The sequence below is a fragment of the Phyllobates terribilis genome, unplaced genomic scaffold, assembly GCF_046119375.1.
Source record: "Phyllobates terribilis strain yellow unplaced genomic scaffold, ASM4611937v1 Scaffold_3__8_contigs__length_932513732, whole genome shotgun sequence".
In the NCBI taxonomy this organism is placed as follows: domain Eukaryota; kingdom Metazoa; phylum Chordata; class Amphibia; order Anura; family Dendrobatidae; genus Phyllobates; species Phyllobates terribilis.
Genome location: NW_027362763.1, coordinates 412,713,222 through 412,734,108, shown reverse-complemented (window position 1 = coordinate 412,734,108; position 20,887 = coordinate 412,713,222). Strand labels below are relative to the sequence as shown.

Sequence of the window (20,887 nt, the reverse complement as noted above, 5' to 3'; positions counted from 1 at the left end):
GATAGCCGATACTTTTTGGGTATCGGTCCGATCCAATCCGATCCGATATTTACCGATATCGCAAGGTATCGTTCAACACTAGTCATTATGTGATATAATAATGTGGTGTGACTAATATGAGCACTTATGTGTTCTTCCTTCCTTATCTCTTACCGTTCATAAAAACCACTGTCAATTTTTAACATCTTTATTTTTAATTTCTCTTTTTTAAGGATTCTTTCTTCTCTGACACCACTCATTGATACTTTTTCCTTCAGGTCTTTCATAATTTCTTCTTTAATAACTTTCCAAAGTCGATCATTTGAATCTTCTGTTGAAATAATTTCTTTTAGGAAAGACTTGCTATTTAGAGCCAACTGATTTGATACCTAAATAAAAAAATACACACTGTTAAAATCTATTTAAAGTAAATAAGTAATAAATTTGATTCTGACCTGCTCCCACTTTTTGTAAGTACAATGAGATAAATACAGGATACATACTTTCTTAATAAAATTATAGATAAGGTTCTGATCAAGTTTTGTGTCTGTTCACATATTTTTGACAGAAATAATATTATAGTCTATACTGCTATTCTTGCTCCCAAAAACACTAGAAACGAAACCCCACTCTATATCAACAGGATCAATTAGGATTAGTAAGGATATTAGTTTTGTTAACAATAATCCTATACAGGTCGACTTGACTATACATGCGTGTAAAGGCAAGCAAAACGTAAATGGATGTGGCAAAAGATATCTTCCAATTTCGCTAACAATGTGTTATTTTGTATTTGACCGTTTCCAGACTAGACAATTTTTCTGTTTTTGTGCCTTTCTTTTGTCCTCCCTTTTTTTTGAGTCATAACTTTTTTATCTTTCTGTTGACTTGTAAGGAATTGTTTTTTTTCAGGACTCATTGTAGTTTTTAATGACACCAATCACTTTAAAATATAATGTACTGGAAAATGAGAAAAAAAAATCCAAGCTGGGTAATATTGTGGGGAAGTTTTTTTTTATTGCGTTCATTCTGCAGTTCTATATTTTTCTCTTATTTTAATATTTTGTTAAAACAGGTTTTATTTTACTTTGTTTTTTAGTCCTCTTATGGGACTTGAATCTGTGATCATTTGATCACTCATACTATATAGGGCAGTATTGCCATATACAGTTAAATAGACATTTACCATTCTCAAAGCCTTCAAATATAAATTAAAAAGGCAGCCATGGGGGCCGTCAGCAGGCCCTGGATGCCTTGGTAACCCATTATTCACCCAAGGTATTTCAATGGCTTTGTCAGTGACTGATTGCAGCATCTAAATGGTTAAACTTCAGTGATTGATTGAAGCTAGCTCTGGTTGCTTCTATTACAGTAACATGACAGCTGTATAACACAGCTGGCATCTGCTGGGAATGGTGCGGGTTAAATTCCTGAGCCCGCACCATTGGCCACTTGCCTCATATGATGTATTTTAAATGATATGGTTGCAAAGGAGTGAACACTTTCACACCAAAATTTCAAAAGTAACATAAACTGGCAAAAAGTTATAAAATTGATAACAAAAACACGGGCTTCAATTTGTGATTATTTGATGCCAGAAAACTGGCGCTAAATTGTTGGTAAATTCCCCATATTTTCCATTTGTTTTTCTCTGCAATTCTAAAAAACATATGTGATTTCCAGCTTTAGACCTCATTCAGACATCATTGATTTTACTGATCTGCAAAAAAAAACTGTCCAATTTTCATCTGTGTTTAGGACTTCATCGGTGTTTGTTCACTGTTTCAGATTTTACCATCAGTGTTTCATCAGTCAGCAATATAGACTATAATATATATATTTTATTCCTGAAAAACATGTTATGTATGGATGTCTGATTGAGGCCTAATAGTATAGAAGATACAAGAAGGCCTCACAGTACTCAAACTCAGTTTTTCATTGTTTCTTACTGCCACAATAATTACATTTTTAAAAAGTAGATTTAGGTGGAAACCTTTACTTGCTGGTTACCAACGCTTTACTATACATATGCAAATAGCTTCTTCAGAGTTGAAGAGGACTAGAACTCCAGCGGCGCAACCTATTGGATGCTTCTCCACAAGGAGAGATGTTCCCCCTTATACCCATAGTCAGAGGCCTCACACCTAGTCAGATCAGATCTCCTTCTTCACACTGAGGAGGGGCAAACACCCTGAAACATGTGTCTGAAAATGGAGTTTCTGATTTGGCTTCTTCTTCTAAGTCATATGGCAAGGCTCGTTAAAGGGTCGATATTGACTTTTAGAATTACTACATCCAATAGGTCACGCCAGAGTTTAAGTCTTCTTCCTCTTTGAGGAGGCTATTTGCATATTTAAATTCCCAGAGGAGCATTACATGGCCTATGAGTTTCCTTACGACAGCTTTGCACTTTCCATAAGGAGAAATTTTCATACTATACATATATAATTTAAAGGGAAATTGTCAAAAGGTGCCAGGGGCCAGTCTTGGACTGCACAGCCAATACACATAGTTCCCATCTGGCTTTTATAAATATGTTAACTCTGAAAATGGTGCAGCATTTCAGATTAAAACATACAGTACCCGCTGCAATCGTGCAGTCAGGGTCTATTTCATGCTGCCCTTGGTTCAGCCAACGTGCATCTGATGACAGGTTCCCTTTAAACAAAACAGATTGCACTATTACCAATATGTGATCATTTGAACTCAGCCCTGTAAAAAAACATCACATTAGCAGGATATTCCAAATGAACAAATTAATATATTGATCATATTATCAGTTTGCACCTTTGTAAGCAGTAATCCCAGATATCCATTCTTAGAAAAATGTTGCGATAGTATCTCCATTTGTTGGATGCTATTGAAGAAACCTGGTAGAATACCGTTTATAAGATTTTCTGGGTCATTGTCTGTATTCAAAGCATTAAAATGACGATGAAGGGCTTCTAAATACTTCACCCGATCCTTTGTAGCATTCATTGCCTCTGTAATACTGAAGGAGAAAAAGTTGCATGATGCATTTAAATAATAATATAATAATGTAATAATATGTAATATATATAATAATAAATAATAATAATAATGTATACAGCTAATTATGTTGAATGTCTGACTTTAAGGGCTAGCTCACAATGGCGTATAACACGACCAACTGCTATCCGATGTTTTATTGGCTAACACTCATACAAGTGTATGGGTGCGTATGAAATATAGGACTGCACAAGGATGTCATCCGAGTGCAGTCCGATGTACACTCACAGAGACAATGGTGAAGATGGAGAAATTAAGTTCTCCACCTTCTTCTCCACACCTGTGCTGCGATTGTCTCATGTGAGAGAATCAGATCACACTCAGATGACACTCGGATCAAACTCTGACAGAGTTTGATCCGAGTGTCATTAGCATAATCGGCCCAATTCTCTCGCATCAGAGAATATACGGCAGTGTGAGCGAACCCTCAGAGTGAGAGAGAATGTGTCCACAGCCAATTTTCATTTTATGTTTACATTCTTCCCTCCCCTTCTTCCAAGAGCCGTATTTTTTACATTTTCCATCTACGTAGCTGTATGATGGGTTGTTTTTGCGAGGTGAGTTATAGTTTTGAATGACACCATGCATTTTGCCATACAGTGTATTGAAATATGTGAAAAAAAAGGTATGATGAAAGGGTGAAAAACTTGCAATTCTGCCAAAGTTTTTAATTTTTTTTGCGTTATTCAATGTATGGTAAAAATGACATGGAAATATGTTTCTCATGTCAATGTGACTATGGTAATTCCAAATTTGTATAGATTTTTTTTTATTTAAATAGTGAAAAAAAATCTAATTTAAAATGAGTTTTGTGTCGCTATTTTCTAATAACCGTAATGTTTTATTTTTTCTGTCGATGGAGCTTTCTGAGGGCTTGTCTTTTACTTGGTGAACTCATGGTATTAATAATACCCATTTTGTGAAAATACAAAATTGTAATCAGCTTTCTTTTTTTTCTGTAGGTAGGTGTCGTAACTGAAAACCCACAATTCTGGCATTTTTTTCCTCCATACAGAGTTCACTGTTTGGGTTAATTAATGTTATCTTGTGATAGACAAGGCTATTATGGACAAGTCAATATCAAACATTTTTTTTAGTTTTTTTCAACTTCTTCATTTTTATTCGGGGCTGATACAAATTTTTATGTGCTGAGCATTTATAAATATTTTTAAAAAAATGTATTTATTTTTTTTAATTTTTTATCTTTTAGTTTCCTTAGGAGACATGAACCTTTGATCGTCTGATCACTTATACTACCGCAGTATTGCAGTATTCAATATATAGCGAACATCTATGGCTAAGATTCACAGGAGTACTCAGATGGCAGCAACCACGGCCTTCAGCAGGCCCTCGGGTAGCCATAGTAACCCATCGGTTCCTGCGGTCATTGTGGCTCAGAGCTCTGCTAGGGCTGCTGCTGTTAGAGACAGATGATGGCTATTTAACATAGCTGCCATCTACAGTGTCTGGAGGCAGCTCAGCTCTTGAGCGCCTGCCACACGCGTGGACCAAGACACTGATGCACATGTACATCATTTTCCACTAAAGGGTTAATAAGCATGCTTTCTTCAGCACACAGGTTATTATGATGGAAACAGGAGGAGCAATAACATCACTTATTGTGAATGATGGATTCTGTGTTATCTATTGAGTAAAGAAGTGTTATATTTTATTGTAATCCTGTCTATGATAATAATGAGGATTTGGGAATGTTTAGCTTGCAAACGAGAAGACTGAGAGGAGACTTAATAGCTGTCTACAAATATCTGAAGGGCTGTCACACAGTAGAGGGACCAGCTTTATTCTCATTTGCACATGGAAACACGAGAAGCAATGGGATGAAACTGAAAGGGAGAAGATACAGATTAGATATTAGAAAAACTTTTTGACAGTTAGGGTGATTAATGAGTGGAACAGGCTGCCACGAGAGGGGGGTGAGTTCTCCTTCAATGGAAGTCTTCAAACAGAGGCTGGACAGACATCTGTCTGAGATGGTTTAGTAGATCCTGCATTGAGCAGGGGGTTGGACACGACGACCCTGGATTGACCCGTTTGAAAATTACAACTTTTCAGATTTTTTTTTATATAACTAGTAGAAAATAGATAAAAAAAAAACATAAAAAAAAAATTTCACAATAAAAATCAGATTTACACAATAGGTCATTATCTGAAGACATATTTGTCTATAAAGCACTATTTCTATTGAGCAGGTACAGAGGAACACATAAAATCTCTCATTGGTCATCTGTACTTTCTATGTCACTATACAATTAAATACTGTATATTTTTATATGACTTCTTAAGAATCTTATAGCAAAATGTCCTAACCTGATATCAACGGCTTTCCATCTTTTTAGAAGACGCGATTTTGTTGAAATCATAATACCAATCACAGATTTACACTCTTTTCCTCGTAATTGTTCAATTATTAAACCTAAAATTTTCTGTCTGTGGTGCCAACGGTCAAGTTCAGTCAGGGGTGATGTGGTTATATCTAGTACTCTGAAGAAAAAAAGAAACAAAAAATGAGAGTAAAAGACAGATAGTAAGAATAATCCAACATTTATTTTAATTAATAATTTAAGGGAAAAAAAGCGTTTCTCTGTTCATAAACTATTGTTAACTCTCTGCTGAATGTTAGTGATGTTTATATGGATATCCTTTAACCTCTTAGTGATGAGCACCATACATGTACAGTGCAGCTGTAAAGTGCAAAGCGCATCATATATGGCATGGAGATGGCGCCGACTCAGATGCTGTATGTTACTGTTCACACTCTGCTGCCATGGCCACACTCTGTTCTAGCACTAATTGTGATTGTTTAACCCTGTATAAGCCAATGTTTATAATGATAAGTGTTTTACAGAGGTAGGAGGGTGTGGATGTACCCTAATTGGCACTCTCCCAAGATGAGCAGACAGAAGTCAAACAAGGATCTGTCATCTACAGAAGCCTATTAGGCCTTGCCAAAAGCAGGGTCTATTAGGTTGTATGTCAGTGTGAAACTAAGGCCTCCTTCACACGTCCGTGTTTAAACAAGTACATGAAAAATTGTACCATAGAGATCATACTGTTGAAATTTGAACTTCTATTAAGGGACTAAGTGAAAAAATATTAAAACAAGTTTTATAAAAATAAAAAGATCTTAATGTATGAAATAAAATATAATCGTCATACTTTTTTTCAGTAAAAGAAAAAGTATATATTTATTTATTTATATATATATATATATATATATATGTATATATATATATTGTAATGCAGCGACTTGCAGCATTACGGTAGTGGTCCAGGATGTGTTTTGGCTGACCATATACCTCCCCCTCAGGTGACTGGTCACATGACTGTGGCATAGTGCAGGTCCTGTGCACACAGAATGGCTGATCACATGACTGTGACATCAGCACAGGTCCTGTGGGTGTGTACTACAGGATATATAAACCCTGGTAGTCTTGAGACAGGGTGTGAAAAGGCATGAGGCCTGTTCCCGTGTGGGACACCGCTAGAGTGAGAGGCCTAGTGAGGCCTATTGAAGCCTGGTGGAGCCTGAAAGGCGGAGGCTGGATCCTTAGCTGTGTAAGCGATCCCAGTAGCCTTGGAGGGCCAGAGGCTTGGAAGGCAAGAGCCTGAAATGCAGAGGCTGGATGTTGGCTGTGTAAGCATACCAGTAGCCTTGGATGGTACGAGAACTGGAGACCCCCATCTGGGAAGCCGTAAAGCCATAGTGGTGGCAGAATAAACCTGAAGCAGCTGAAACCCGCCAAAGGTAAAAAAAACACTGCCTTATATGGACATTTATGTTGTTGCCTAGCTGAGGGCTGTAACTGGAGCCAAGTGGACGTGTCTGTCGCTGGAAAGGCTCCCGAATGTTATGTGTGTAATATGCCGGTGAGCCACTAAGATGGACTGTGTGATAAGCAGTTATGAAGTGCAATAAACTGCTGAAGTGTGAAAACTGAAAAACGTGGCTGGTGTGCTTTAATTGACCCGGTGCAGCGAGTGTCCCCCAGCATGATGACTAGCGCTGCCCTACAATATACACATACATACATATAGATAGGTATTGATGCGCGCGTCGGTAAACTCTGTAAAAAAAAACAAAGCCAGAATTGCTGCTTTTTATTACTTCCCCCTCAGAAGAAATTATATAACATTCAATAAAAAGGCTACATATACAGTGGCATGTAAAAGTTTGGGCACCCCTGGTCAAAATCACTGTTATTGTGAACAGTTAAGCAAGTTGAAGATTAAATGATCTCTAAAAGGCATATTGTTAAAGATGACATATTTAAGTTGCATTTTAGGCAAATAAATATATATTTTGTCTTTTTTTTTTTTCATTTTAAAAAATTTCAATAAGGGAAATGGGCCTATGCAAAAGTTTGGGCACCCTTGGAGATTTGTGTGCTTTGATAATTTTGACCGAGGTTTCTGACCTTAATTAGCCTGTTAGGGTTATGGCTTGTTCACTACCATCGTTAGGAAATGCCAGGTGATGAAAATTTCCCAGCTTTATAAAAACCAAGCCTCCTCTAACTTTATGCCAAAAAAACAGCAGCCATGGGTTATTCTAAGCAGCTGCCTAGCACTCTGAAAATGAAAATGGTGGAGGCCCATAAAGCAGGAGAAGGCTAAAAGAAGATAGCAAAGTGTTTTCAAGTTGCCCTTTCCTCAGTTTGAAATGTAATTAAGAAATGGCAGTTAACAGGAACAGTGAAGGTCAAGATAAGGTCTGGAAGACCAAGCAAAATTTCAGTGAGAGCTGTTCGTACGATTGATAGAGAGGCAAATCAGAACCCCTGCTTAACCTCAAAAGACCTACAGAAAGATTTAGCAGACTCTAGCTTTGTGGTTCATTGTTCTACTGTTCAGAGACACCTGAACAAATATGACCTTCATGGAAGAGTCATCAGAAGAAAGCCTCTCCGCAGCCTCACCATAAAATTCAGCATCATAAGTATGCAAAAGACCATCTAAACAAGCCCGATACATTTTGCAAACAAGTTCTGTCAACCGAAAAGGTTAAAATAGAAGTCTTTGGCCACAATGATCAAAGTTATGTGTGGAGAAAAAAGGCCACCAAATTTCAGGAAAATAACATCTCGCCAACTATTAAGCATGGGGGTGGATCAGTCATGCTTTGGGGTTGTGTTGCAGCCGATGGTACAGGGGACATTTCACGAGTAGAGGGAACAATGGATTCAATAAAATTTCAACAAATTCTTGATGCAAACATAACACCATCTGTAAAAAAGCTGAAGTTGAAAAGAGGATGGCTTCTACAAATGGTTAATGATCCTAAACAAACATCAAAATCCACAATAGGCTACCTCAAAAGCTGCAATCTGAAGGTTTTACAATGGCCCTCACAGTCCCCTCTTCTGAACATCAATGAAAATCTGTGGCTAGACCTCAAAATAGCAGTGCATGCAAGACGACCCAGGAATCTCACAGAACTGGAAGGATTTTCCAAGGAAGAATGGATGAAAATCCCTCAAACAAGACTTGAAAGACTCTTGTCTTGCTACAAAAAGCTTTTACAAGCTGTGATACTTTCAAAAGGGGGTGCTACTAGGCACTAACCATGCAGGATGCCCAAACTTTTGCATTGGTCCATTTTCCTTTTTTGTCATTTTTAAAATGTAAAAGATTAAAAAATAAATATTTTCTGCCTAAAATACAAAGGAAATCTGTTATCTTTAACTTCAGGCCTTTTAGAGATCATTTCATCTTCAACTTACTTAACTGTTCACAATAACACTAACTTTGACCAGGGGTGTCCAAACTTTTACATGCCACTGTACCCCAATATGGTAACATTAGGAACTACAGTTCATCCTATAAAAAATGAGCACTGTCGGCAGAAAAAAAAAGAATATTTTCAAAGTAAATTTATTGTTCATAAATAGTAAAACATAAAAAGCAATATAAATTTGATATTTTTAGAAAAGCATCAAGTCACCAAACAACATTAGCTTTTAATTTATACAGTAAACGCCATAAAAAAAGAGAAAACATTTTGCCACGGTTGCTGTTTTTCACCTCTATGCTGTGAAAAATGGAACAAAAAGTGATCAAAAATCTTTCTACAACCAAACTATAAACTATGGCTTGTTCATCAAAAAAAAGTGGTCATCCAACTCTGATGGCAGAAATATATATAAAAAAGGTATGTTATATGTGTTTTTAATATTTCTGGTGACATTTAATAAAATTGTTATACTTTTTTATATTATATTTTCTTTGTCTAGTTTATTGGGGTTCATATACTCCACTATTCTGTAGGTATTATGTATTATTTAGGAGTCCCCTATGTCTAATCTTGTTGGGATCATGATTCCCTTAACTACTTGTTGCATCCAAGTTAGGATATTCTATATATTTTCACGGTACTGGCAGCAGAAAGTCTGTGAAAAAGTACCATGTCGCTCATGAACCAAACCAACAAAATGCAAACTCCAAATCCCAATGGTAAACCTCCCTTTCTGAGCCTAAACAGCCTTTTATGTTCACACATATGGCATTTCTGTTCCCAGGAGAACCTACTCAACAAATTAAGGGGTGTGTGTCTCCAAGGGCACGTCGAGTGCTGGAACATAGCCGGTGAATTGCGTAATCCAAAAGGTATGACAAGATATGTATAATGACCATCATGTAGATCAGGGGTCTCAAACTCAGCTGGGTATATGGGCCGCACACGAAAAAACATTTAATTTGGGGGGCCGCATTATTTGCATGACAAATTTTATTTTCTATACACCTTTTGAACTGGTCCTCATCTTGCAGACATGTCCCCCATCCAGGTCCCCCCATATTGCAGACATGTCTCCCAGTCAGGTCCCCCATATTGCAGACATGGTCCCCATATTGCAGACATGCCCCCATCCAGGTCCCCATATTGCAGACATGTCTCCCATCCAGGTCTCCCATATGGCAGACATGTCCCCCATCCTGGTCCCCCATACTGCAGACATGTCCCCCATCCAGGTCCCCCATATTGCAGACATGTCCCCCATCCAGGTCCCCCATATAGCAGACTTGTCCCCCATCCAGGTCCACCATATTGCAGACATGTCCCACATCCAGGTCCCAACCCCCCCATACTGCACACAGGGTCGTCGTCCCCCATACTGCACACAGGGTCGTCGTCCCCTATACTGCGCACAGGGTCATGTACCCCCCATACTGCGCACAGGGTCCCTCCCCCATACTGCACACAGGGTCGTGTCCCCCCCATACTGCGCACAGGGTCGTGTCCCCCCCATACTGCGCACAGGGTCATTGTCCCCCCATACTGCGCACAGGGTCGTCGTCCCCCCATACTGCGCACAGGGTCGTCTTCCCCCCCAATACTGCGCACATGGTCGTCGTCCCCCCATACTGCGCACAGGGTCATCGTCCCCCATACTATTTCACATAGACATGACAGAGAAAAAAAAAAAAGATTCTGTCCTCCGTTCCCTCGGCGTCCTCTCTGCACCTGTGGCCCGCAGGCACATAGACCCCGTAACGATCGCGGCTCTCTCCAGCAGCCGCAGACATCAGCGCTGTAGTGCAGTGTATTGCCACGAAGAGACTGGCTCGCTGCACAGCAATACCAGTGCCAGCCGCCGGCCTATCAGAGGCCAGCAACTGATATCTGCGTCCCAGTGCGTATGACGTCACTGACATGCGCAGATGTCATCTGCTAGCCTCTGATAGGCCTGCGGCTGGCACTGGTATTGCTGTGCAGAGAGCCGGTCTCTGCACGGCAATACACTGCACTACAGCGCTGATGTCGGCGGCTGCTGGAGTGAGCCGCGATCATTACGGGGTCTATGTGCCTGTGGGCCACATGAAGCAGCCGGAGGGGCCGCATGCGGCCCGCGGGCCGCGTGTTTGAGACCCTTGATGTAGATCATGGTCTTCTATTTGTCAGTGTTGCAAACTTTATATTTTTATTTTTTCTGGACAGCTTCTCAAAAAATCATGGACAGACAACTTTTTTTTTTACAGATGCATTAGATGACCGTAAGGTATTATGAAGATATATTAAGTGATACATATCTATAGACCGTAAATCCTATGTTATACATTAGCTGCCTTCAGTGTGAACTGTATAAAGATGATACAAGTACCATCATAATAATCTGTGCTGTCTCTCCAGCTTCAAAAAAGTCAAGGACACCCCAATTTTTTTTTTACGGACAGGTGAAAAAAGTGCCCTATTTTTACGGACTGTCCAGGAATTTTTGGATGGTTAGCAACCTTGCTATATTTCGCCATCTTTAATGTAGAATAGGTTATAAACTTATAAGCTTTACATAGATCTAATTTGGTGAAGATGGTAGCTCAGAGATGAATGGAAATAAGTAACGGTCTTTTAGCATGAGTTTAAACAGATCCTGATAGTCTACGTATGGCCTCAGAGACTCGTCTTTCTTCTCTGCAAAGAATTAGCCTAGACCGTCCAGAAATATAGACTTTCAGATGAACCCCATTTCCAGATGCTCTTTGACCCATTCACCCACAGCCTGTTTTCACCTTCCTGTCCAGCCCAAATTTTTCAATTCTGACTGTTTCTTCATGACAAATTGAATTTCATTATAGCAGTACATTTAGGTCAATATAATTTATTTATAAAAATATCTCATTTAGCAAAAAAATTAAAAAATTCACAATTTTTGAACTTTTAATCTTTATTCCTTAAAAACAACTAGTCATACTGCACAAAATAATTAATAAATAATATTTACCATATGTCTACTTTATGTCAGCATCATGTCTGGGTCGGCCTTCATCGAGCCGGGCCCTAACGGCAGCCAACTGTCATGGCGGCCTCGCCGGCCGTTGGGCCAGCCGTCCACAGCAGAATAAAAAAGGGGAAAGCAGGCTTCAGGTGCAACAGGAAGAAAAACTCGCTTTTTCCTGGAGCAGTTGATGATGATGATTACAGCTCGCCACAGTTATTCAGTATACTGAGCCAACAGCCCCTCATGGTGTGATGAATGCAGCTCTATACCTACAATGTGTAGCAGCTCTCCTCACTCAGGCTGCATATAGAACTATTTGTGCACTAAACTTCTCCTCTCAACCTGGACCTTGACATCCAATCCACAGCACCTCAGGCTTAACAGGAAAGTACTTCCGCTCTCTTCCCACCACTGACAACTAAGGATCGTATATAGACATCCCTTGTCTGATCCCTAACTGACGTCATCTGGCAGTTGGGCACTTGTTGAACCGCGCAGGACCCAATGTGCCATGTGGCTGCACAGATTTCACTGTAGTCCCGACTATGACCACTGAAAAGGCACTGGCTGGCTTACTTGATCTTTAGCACCACTCAATTCCAGGGGCGCAGGGTTGCTTCTCCTCGGCTTAGTAGTTCTCCTGTAGGGGCTGCCATCCACCAGACTTCACAATAGCCCTTACACTAATTACATCGGTGTATGTAAAAATGGCTGAAGAATTGACTTCTCACACCATCAGAGTTCACAGATATTTGTGACGCCTGTCTTTACAGGTCGCCACAATCATTTTTTAAACAATTATTTTCGGATTTATTTTAATAAATTTACAAATCCTATTTTTTTAGGGACCACTTCACTTTTGAAGTGACTTTGAGGGTTTTATGTGTCAGAAAACCCCAAACAGGACCTTTTCGTAGAAACGGCACCCCTCATAGTACTCAAAACCGCATTCAGGATGTTTGTTAACCTTTCAGGTGCTTCACAGGAGTAACAGCAAAGTGGAAGAAAATATTGAAAAAGGAGTTCACTAAAATTTGTAATTTTCACAAAGTTAACAGGAAAAATAGGACAATCCATTTTTTGCGCACTTTCTCCTGGGTCCATCAATGCCTCATATGTGGTGGGAAACTAATGTTTGGTGATACAGCAGGGCTTGGAAGGAAAGGAGCGCAATTTGACTTTTTGAGCTGAGATTTGGCTGGAATACATTGCGGACCCCATGTCACATTTGAAGAATCCCCAAAGTCCAAAAACAGCAGAAGTCACCCCACAAGTCACCTCATTTTGGAAACTACACCCCTCAAGGAATTTATCTAGGGGTGTTTAAAACATTGGACCGTAAAAATGAAAAATGATGTTTTTTTACACAATAATGTTGCTTTAGCCCCATATTTTTCATTTTCACAAAGGTACGAAATGAATCATCCAATTTGTTGTGCAATTTCTCCTGAGTACACCGATACCACATATTTGGTGGAAAACTACTGTTTGGGCACATGGCAGGGCTTGGAAAGTAACAAGCGCTGTTTGACTTTTCGCGTGCCCATTTGTCATGAATAGACTCCGGACGCCATGTTGCATTTGAAAAGCTGCTGAGTTGCCAAAACAACAGAACCTGCCGACAACCCCATCTTGGAAACTACACCCATCCAAGCATTTCTCTAGGGGTGTGGTGAGCATGTATGAACCCACAGGTGCTTCACAACATTTTAAAACCATATCCTTAAAGATAGAGATTGAATACTAAGAAAGGCCCGGAGCATCCAAACTCTGGAATATAATAGTCTTATTGAGGAGCGAGCAAGAATAAGATGCGTTGAATTCATAAACAGGCACACACCACTTGAATTTAGCACATCTTTTTGGTGGCATCTGCCTCCATGCGCCTTCACAGAGATGTTACTTCAGTAGAGGACAGAAGTTACATTTCTGGAGCAAGGATCACAAACACTATTAATACATTTGATGGGCGGGTATTGCACACCCCATCCCTGCTGCTCCCCAGCCTTGATCATTCTTTTTATTCTTTTTTTTTCTGACTTTCTTTCTTTCTTTACTTCCTATTTTATGGCTGTTTTAGAAAATAACAAGAATACTATTGTGAAGCACTAGGAATCTAAGGGATAGCATCAAAAGATGGGTGTCTTTTCAGGTGATAAGGAAACTCCAGGTATTTTGTTTTGTTTATTTTTTTTCTAAGGATTAATAAAGCATATAGAACCTATAACAATAATAAAAAAGAAGTAGTAGTAAACTCCTCACAAAGTTAAGACAACTGAAAAAATGCTAAATAATACCCAACACTTGGCCAAAGACAGACTTAAAAAGCCAAAGGTGATTATGTTAAACCCAGATACCGGGGGTGGACGAACTGCAAGGGAAAGGGGCCATTGGAGAAGGGAGCCAGGCCCAGTGCTTGTGCCAGGACTGGTGAGTAACACAGTACCATGAAGGACCAGTCACTATCACAAACTAAACATGTGACTCAGTTTGGTCACGTCTCTACGCTGGGCCTGCTAAGCTGTGCATGAAAGATGGAGAGCTTCTTCAGCAGCACAGCCGCCGTGCCTCGTTAGCCCAGTCACAACCGCACTCCATGTGACTATGATCGTTTTTCCTCTGTATGCTTGACTGTCTACTTGTAATATATAGAAAGCAATGGATATTACTATATTAGTATATTATTACTATATGCTTTATTATAGCATATCAGGGTTTTAAGCTAAACTTTCTCACCTCAAATATTTCTAAAAACGGTAGTATTATTATACTAAAATATCGCTATATTGAAAGATGTTCCTCAGTTCTCTACTTTTGCTTCTTAAACAAATTTACCTTTCATCCACGGCTTCCATCAAAACCTGATCAATGGTTTTTATCCACTCAGAAATAAGTGTTTCGTTTTCGCCGACTATTTCTGGGTCTAAAACAGCAGATCTCTGTAGTAAAAAGTCAGGACTGATAATATTCTGTGGTCTCTTCAAAATCTGCAGCAACAAAATGCATCCAGTCACAAGGAATGAAACAATTTGGGATGAAATTACAACAAAACTAATTAACTTTCTGTCTGTGTGATCTCATTAGTGATCATTCTGTTTACAAAAAAGGAAACTGTCACCAGGTTTTTGCCACCTAATCTGAGAGAAGTAAAATATAGAGACAGACATCCTGATTCAAGTGATGTGTCACCTACTGGGCTGCTTACTGTAGTTTTGATAAAATCACGGTTTTATTAGTAGCAGATTATCACTAGGAGTAGTAAACTTGTTGCCATGTAGTCTTCCATATTCATGAGCTCAATATAACACTGCCCCCACCACTGATTGGCAGCTTTCTGCCTATGCACAGTGTCTACAGAAAGCTGTTAATCAGTTGTATAGGAGAGATAATACAGGGCTCAGCATTCAGAGATCTGTAGCAGATAAAACAATGATTTTATCAAAACTTCAGCATGCAGCCCAGTCCAGAAAATGATATAAATTGCTGGAATCAGAGTTTGTGCCCCTAGATCATGCTGTTCTCATTTGGGTTAGTAAAAACCTTGTGACAGATTCCCATTAACAAAAGTAATATTGTGGCATAAGATATAACACTTCTATATACAGTTATGGCCGAAAGTGTTGGCACCCTTGAAATTGTTCCAGAAAATGTAGTATTTCTCCCAGAAAATTATTACAATTACACGTTTATTTCCTTTGTGTGTATTGGAACAACACAAAAAACATAGAAAACAAGACAAATTGGACATAATTTCACACAAACCTCCAAAAATGGGCGGGACAAAATTGTTGGCACCCTCAACTTAATATTTGGTCGCACACCCTTTGGAATAAATAACTGAAATCAATCGCTTCCATCAACAAGCTTCTTACATCTCTCCACTGGAAATTTGGACTACTCTTTCGCAAACTGCTCCAGGTCTCTCATATTTGAAGGCTGCCTTCTCTCAACAGTAATTTTAAGATCTCTCCACAGGAGTTCAATAGGATTTAGATCCGGACTCATTGCTGGCCACTTGAGAACTCTACAGTGCTTTGTTTCCATCCATTTCTGAGTGCTTCTTGAAGTATGTTTGGGGTCATTATCCTGCTGGAAGACCCATGACCTAGGTCGCAAACCAAGCTTTCTGACACTGAGCACTACATTACGACCCAAAATCATTTGGCAATCTTCGGATTTCACGATATCTTGCACACAGTCAAGGCACCCAGTGCCAGAAAAAGCAAAACAACCCCAAAACATCTTTGAACCTTCACCAAATTTGACTGTAGGTACGGTGTTCTTTTCTTTGTAGGCATCATTCCATTTTCGGTAAACTGTAGAATGATTGGCTTTACTAAAAAGCTCTATCTTGGTCTCATCTGTCCACAAGACGCTTTTTTAAGGCCCTGTCACACTAAGCGAGATCACTAGCGAGATCGCTGCTGAGTCACAAGTTTTGTGACGCAACAGCGACCTCAGTAGCGATCTCGCTACGTTTGACACTTAGCAGCGACCAGGCCCCTGCTGTGAGATCGCTGGTCGTGTCGGAATGGTCTGGACCTTTTTTTGATCGTTGAGGCCCCGCTGGGTAGCATGCATCGGTGTGTTTGACACCTTACCAACGACCTTGTTGACGATTCAGACACAGAAACACATAGGTGTGCATCATTATACAGATCGTTACGGGTCGCCGCATCGTTGCTGCGTCGTTGGGAAGATCTGACTGTTTGACATCTCACCAGCGACCACATAGCGACGCAGCAACGATCCCTGACAGGTCGTATCGTTGTCGGGATCGCTGTAGCGTCACTTAGTGTGACGGGGCCTTTAGAAGGATTTTTGCTTACTCACATACATTTTGGCAAACTGCAGTCTAGCATTTTTATGTCTATGTGTCAGCAATGGGGTCCTCCTGGGTCTTCTGTCATAGCGTTTTAGTTCATTCAAATGTTGACATATAGTTCACGCTGACACTGAAGCACCCGGAGCCTGCAGGACAGCTTGAATTTCTTTGGAACTTGATTGGGGCTGCTTATCCACCATCCAGACTATTTTGCGTTGCAACCTTTCATCCATTTTTCTCTGCCATTCACGTCCAGGGAGATTACCAACAGTGCCATGGGCTGTAAACTTCTTGATTATGTTGCGCACCGTGGACAAAGGAACATAGAGATCTCTGGAGATGGACTTGTAACCTTGAGATTCTTGATATTTTTCAACAACTTTGGTTCTCAAGTCGTCAGACAATTCTCCTCTTTCTGTTCTCCAATGCTTAGTGTGGCGCATACCCAGACACACAATACAAAGATTGAGTCAACTTCTCCCTTTTTTATCTGGTTTCAGGTGTGATTTCATATTGCCCACACCTGTTACTTGCCATAGAGGAGTTTGAACGAGCATCACATGCTTGAAACTAAGTTGTTTACCCACAATTTTGGAGAGGTGCCAACAGTTTTGTCCAGCCCATTTTGGTTTTTTTGTGTGAAATGATGTCCAATTTGCCTTTTTTCTCAGTTTTTTTTGTGTTGTTCCAATACTCACAAAAGAAATCAACAATTGTGCAACAAAACATGTGTAATTGCAATAATTTTCTGGGAGAAGTACTTCATTTTCTGGAACAATTTCAAGGGTGCCAAAACGTTCGGCCATGACTGTATTCAGACCAAATCATGTCATATTGTAATCCAAATCATACCAATTTGTGCAATATGTATTGTAAAAGATTTCTATGCATGTGTTTTAAAAGACTAAGACCACATAGTGAAATATAACTGGTCTGTTTTCTCTTGGACATTATTATTTAGCTAATAAATCACCCAAAAACAAAATTAGAAAAATTTTGTTTTTTGGTTGCTGTTTTTACGTACTGTGATATGGTGTTTTTCTAAATTAGTTACAGTGGCTGCTTCGTCAATAGATGATACATATTTCTCTAGGCCTGAAAGAAAACTAGCCACGTTCTCCTGACTGCAGGATCCCCACTCTTTTTGAGCACGCAGAAGTGGAATATATAAATCATTCAATAAGCATCGAAGACTCTCCACTGGGTTTTCCTTTATCTCACCACAGAGAATTTCTTTTTCCATCAAACCAGCATCAACATCATGATTTATCTGAACAAAATAAAGAGAAATAGCAGAGGTCAAGGTTACTCATAGTCCTACCCACACATGGATTAACCTCTTCTGCATCATCCAATAATTAAACAATTCTGAACAATTTATGACTGCACAAAAACATTGGAGAAATCTGACTGAACTTAATTCTCCAAAGAGATTTTACATTCTGTGAACACCTTACATATAATACATTAAAGGGAATGTGCAATCACAAAATGATCTATTGTTTAAATCTGATTTGTATGTTAACCCCTTCACCCCGAAGATTGTTTTCACCTTCCTGACCACGATAAATTTTACAATTCTGACCGGTGTCACTTTATGAGGTAATAACTCTGGAACGCTTCAACGTATCCCAGTGATTCTATGAGTGTTTTTCGTGACATGTTGTACATTATGCTAGTGGTAAATTCATTTTAAAAACTGCACCCCTCAAAGTGCTCAAAACAACATTCAGTACGTTTATTAACTCTTTAGGTGCTTAACAGGAATTAAAGCAATGTGGAAGGAAAAAATGAACATTTTAATCTTACTAACAAAAATGTTCCTTTAACCCCAGGAAACAGGAGGAAATGGACCATATAATTTGTTGTGCAATTTCTCCTCAATATGCCAGTACACCATTTGTAGTGGAAAACTACTGTTTAGGTGCACGGGAGGGCACGGAAGGAGAGCCATTGGACTTTTGGAGCGCAAAACTGGCTGGAAAAGCTAGCGGACGTTATGTTGCTTTTGCAGTGCCCCTGATGTGCCTAAACAGTAAAACCCCAACAAGTGACCCCATTTTGAAAACTACACCCCTCAAGGAACTTATCTAGGTGTGCTGTGAGCACCTTGAACTGGCAAAAATGAAAACTGGTTGAAAATGAAAAAATAATTGTTCACACAAAAATGTTGCTTTAACTCCAATTTTTTTATTTTTAAAGGGTAAAAGGAGAAAATGGACCTTACGATTTGTTGTGTGATACCCCATAAGTGGTGGAAAACTACTTTTTGGGTGACGGCAGGTGTCACGATTCCACCACTCACAGTGTCCTAAGGACTCTGTGAGTGACCGTTCAGCCGCCCTATAGGATCAAGGGCATGCTGAGCTGTCCGGATTGTGATTTACAGCTCAGACGCCAAATCTGAGGCAAGGGCATGCTGAGCTGTCAGTACTGTGAATGACAGCTCAGCTGTCCAGTCTGGCCTGGCCTGTGGGATTACCTCCAGCTTTTGCCCGTTCTAGGTTATTACTTGGCTATTTAGCTAGCGGGCAATGATATGAACATTGCCAGATGTAACACAACTCAAGTGGTTTGTGTTTGCTCTGTGCTCTGAGTTCTTATATTCTGATATTTTTTGCTCAACCTTGGATTTGCCTTTGACCATCTGTTCGCCTAGCCCCTTTGTCTTGATCTGCTACCTTCTTGGAATTGTGACCCAGACCGTGATCTGACTATGCCTCATGTCTCACCCTTCTGTTTATGGCACAGCCTCCTGGCTTATGACCTCTTACTCCTTGACTTCCGCGACTCACAGCTTGTCCTTCATAAGTGACTCAGCGTCACATTGAGAAGTGACTCAGCATCACAGCAGAGCTTGGAAGGGAAGGAGCGCCATTTGAGTTTTGGAAACTACACGCCTCAAGGTGCTTCACAGAATTTTATAAGGCTAAGACTTGAAAATACATTTTTCTCACAAAAATATTGCTTTAGCCCCAAATTTTCAATTTGTTTTGGCGCGCTGCAGGATTTGGAAGGGAAGGAGTGCCATTTGAATTCTAGAGCGCAATTTTGGATTGCGGATGACATGTCACATTTGAAGAGCTCCTGACACGCAAAAACAGCAGAAACCCCCCACAACTGACCTCATTTTGGAAACTACAGCTCTTGAGAAATTCAACTAGGGGTGTAGTGAGCCTTTTTCACCTTCAGGTGATTCACAGAATTGTATAGCATTGGGCTGAGTCAATGGAAAATTATAATTTATTCTACTAAAATGTTGCTTTGGATCCAAGGATTCAATTTTCAAAATGGATAAAAGGAAAAAAAAGGAATGATAAAACTTGTTACATAATTTCTCCTGAGTTCACCAATACCCCATATGTGGTCGAAAACTACTTTTGAGGCACAGTGCAAAGCACAGAAGAAAAGGAGCGGCATATTGGAGTTCAGATTTTTCTGGAATGGTTTGAGAGTGCCATGTTGTATTGGCAGAGCTCATGAGGTGCCAGAACAGGAGAAACCCCCATAAGTGACCACATTTTACAATCTACACCCCCCAATGAATTCATCTAGGGGCGCACTGACATGTTGACACTACAGGTGTCTCACAGATTGTTATACCAGTGGGCAATGAAGAAAGAATAATTACATTTTTACTACTAAAATGCTGTTTTATCCACAAGTTTTTAATATTTATAAGGGCTAATAGGAAAAAATGGACCTTGCAGTTTGTTTTGCAATTTCTCCTGAGTACGCCAATACCCTATGTGTAAATGGGAAATACTTTTCAGGCACAGTGGGAAGCTCAGAATGGAAGGAGCGCAATATTAGAGTGCAGATTTTTCTGTTATGGTTTGCAGTTTCGATAACCCACTGGAAGAGGCTCTGTGGTGCCAGAATAGCAGACCCCCACGTAAGTGACTCCATCTCTCAATTAATTAATCTAAGGGTGCAGGGATCATAATATTGGCATCACAGGTGTGTCACAGAATTTTATACCATTGGGCAGTGAAGTAATAATAATTACATTTTTACCACAAAAATTTTGTTTCAGCCCCTGATTTTACATTTTTACAGGGGAAAATGGGTAAAAATGGCACCAAAATTTGTCACACAATTTCTGCAGAATGTGGCAATATGCGGCTGTACAGTACTGCTTAGCCACGCGGCGAGACTCGGGAGGGACAGAGTGCTATTTATCTCCTGAACCACAGATTTTCCCAGAATAGTAGGCAGGCTCCATTCACAGAGGCCCTAAGTGTTAGGAGAGCAGAATCCCCCCTCAAATTACACCATTTTGGAAATTATACCCCTTTGGGAAATTATCTACAGGTGTAGT

At 39.8% G+C, this 20,887-nt stretch overlaps 1 protein-coding gene across 1 annotated transcript in view; it reads right to left on the bottom strand.

The window, feature by feature from the left end:
- LOC141259500 (dynein axonemal heavy chain 5-like) overlaps window positions 1-20,887 on the bottom strand; it is a 482,742-nt gene that overhangs the window by 444,818 nt on the left and 17,037 nt on the right. Inside the window, exons 3-7 of the mRNA XM_073675609.1 lie at window positions 17,591-17,836; window positions 14,577-14,728; window positions 5,338-5,511; window positions 2,767-2,971; window positions 154-368 (exon numbers count right to left, since the gene is read on the bottom strand). Coding sequence (XP_073531710.1) covers window positions 154-368; window positions 2,767-2,971; window positions 5,338-5,511; window positions 14,577-14,728; window positions 17,591-17,836 — 992 coding nt within the window. The remainder of the gene's footprint in view (window positions 1-153; window positions 369-2,766; window positions 2,972-5,337; window positions 5,512-14,576; window positions 14,729-17,590; window positions 17,837-20,887) is intronic.